At 38.2% G+C, this 1,770-nt stretch overlaps 1 protein-coding gene across 1 annotated transcript; it reads right to left on the bottom strand.

Moving 5' to 3' along the window:
- Nucleotides 1–820: 820 nt before the first annotated feature.
- On the bottom strand, nt 821–1,426 carry ASCL4 (achaete-scute family bHLH transcription factor 4). The gene has a single exon (XM_077807550.1). It carries the CDS (start codon nt 1,424–1,426, stop codon nt 821–823), a length of 606 nt encoding a protein of 201 aa, XP_077663676.1.
- Between the last annotated feature and the right edge of the window lie 344 nt (nt 1,427–1,770).

The raw sequence follows: 1,770 nt of genomic DNA, 5'->3' as shown, positions 1-1,770 counted from the left end.
AGGTGGATGTCTTCACCACAATTTCATCACTATGACTTTGTCTGACTGGGGTTTTCCAGAACTATATTTAACACATTAATTTAGTATTGGTTAGGATGGAAATTTCAGTCTGCCATTTGCTGAGAGTAATTCTTTAAAATAAGTCCCAAGTTTTCTTCACATACTCACACCTCCAAAGCATCCTAATTATGGACCATCTGCTTGCGTTAAAAAGGACATTGCCAAATAGATTCAACCCCAAATGTAGATTTCATTTTTTTTAAATTGTTTTTCAAAATCTAATATTAATAGAAATATTTGCATGAGTTTTAAAAATGTTAGTGGAACATATGTTATCTAATTTTTACATCCTCTCTCCCTCCCAGCCCGCATTCACAATATTTGCAAACCAAACATTGCATCATTGTATCAATGCATGGAAACTAGAAAATAAACCTGACTAGGAAAAAACTCCAAACCTGGTTAATCTATTTTCATTTTCCCACTGAGTGAAATGCAAAAAGTAACCCAACAGCATAAAAGGTGAAGAGTAATTTAGATTTTAAAAACTGTTTCAAGTTTAATAATCTAAACCACAATTAGTAAATACGGCTGAGGAAACTTGAGAGGAATTTGTGTATGCTTACAAACCACCTTTAGGCTACATGCATGCAACAACAGTGAAAAGGTCCTCTCAGAGACTGACGATACCTTTATTTTCCCTGGCTCTTTTCTCTTTCCTAGGATACATTTTGACCTGTAGAAAGATTGTGTGGATTTAGATACAATAATAGAGTTTTTGATTGGTCTTGAAGGCATCTGTTTCTGAAAATGATGTTTCCTAGATGCAAGTCTCCTCAAACTCACTGTATGGAGATGAAGATAAAGAGGTTTTAGACTCTCCATCACTGTTGCATTCCCTTCTTAGATCAGGACTGGAAGCATCTGTAGCTTCCTTAGCAGATATGGTTTCCTTAGTGGTAGGTCCTAATGGCTGACAGTCCAGCAAACTCTGAAGGTGTTTAATGTAATTTATTGCAGCTCTTAGGGTCTCCACTTTGCTGAGGCGTTTGTCAGCAAGCTCCTTGGGAAGATGTTCTCGGAGGCGTGTGTACCCCTCATTCACACAACGCACTCTTTGCCTCTCTCTCTCATTTCTCTTTCGAATGAAGGCAGGCTCAAAAGAATAGTCATAGACTCCTACATATCCAGAGAAAGGGATGCAGGAAAATCTACCTGAATAACCACGGTAGGCTTGGTCCCAGTAAGTTGGATCAAAATGGAAGGGAACACCAAAGGGCTCTCTGAGTGGTAACCCATGAGGATTCACATGGTTATTACCCATGGACATAGCGCCAGAGAATAACATCCCATTCAATAGTCCATCATCTTTATTGCTGTCCATTGTTTCAAATTTGGCTTCCAAATCTTGCATTAATCCATGCATGGAGGAAACATTTGTATTGGGTCCTTTGCCCCACAGTCTGTTCCTTTCTTGACCAGATTTAAAGGCAAAACTAACAATCCACTATATGACTGAAAATCAGCTCTACTCCTCAATCTTTTTTAGAGACAGGATGCCATCTAATTTATAGACTGGCTTTTAGGACCATCACTCCACACTTTAAACCTAGCATTTCCTCTGATCTTCATCTTTCAAAAGATAATAAGAGGGTTCCTGTATTCCTTTTCTTCTAGCTTGAAAGTGTGTCCACAGAGTTAACACCAAACATAAACAAGCTTCCAGGCTCTAAACACTTCTCTTGTATTGTAACTCACGATGTCTTTTGA

This window comes from Eretmochelys imbricata, chromosome 1 (genome assembly GCF_965152235.1).
Source record: "Eretmochelys imbricata isolate rEreImb1 chromosome 1, rEreImb1.hap1, whole genome shotgun sequence".
Taxonomy (NCBI): domain Eukaryota; kingdom Metazoa; phylum Chordata; order Testudines; family Cheloniidae; genus Eretmochelys; species Eretmochelys imbricata.
The sequence above is the reverse complement of the archived record's forward strand: the minus strand, read 5'-3'. Positions and strand labels throughout refer to the sequence as shown.

Bases quoted from the DNA above. Each gene is read 5' to 3' on its own strand.
- ASCL4 (XM_077807550.1), bottom strand. From the start codon at position 1,426: ATGCATGGATTAATGCAAGATTTGGAAGCCAAATTTGAAACAATGGAC.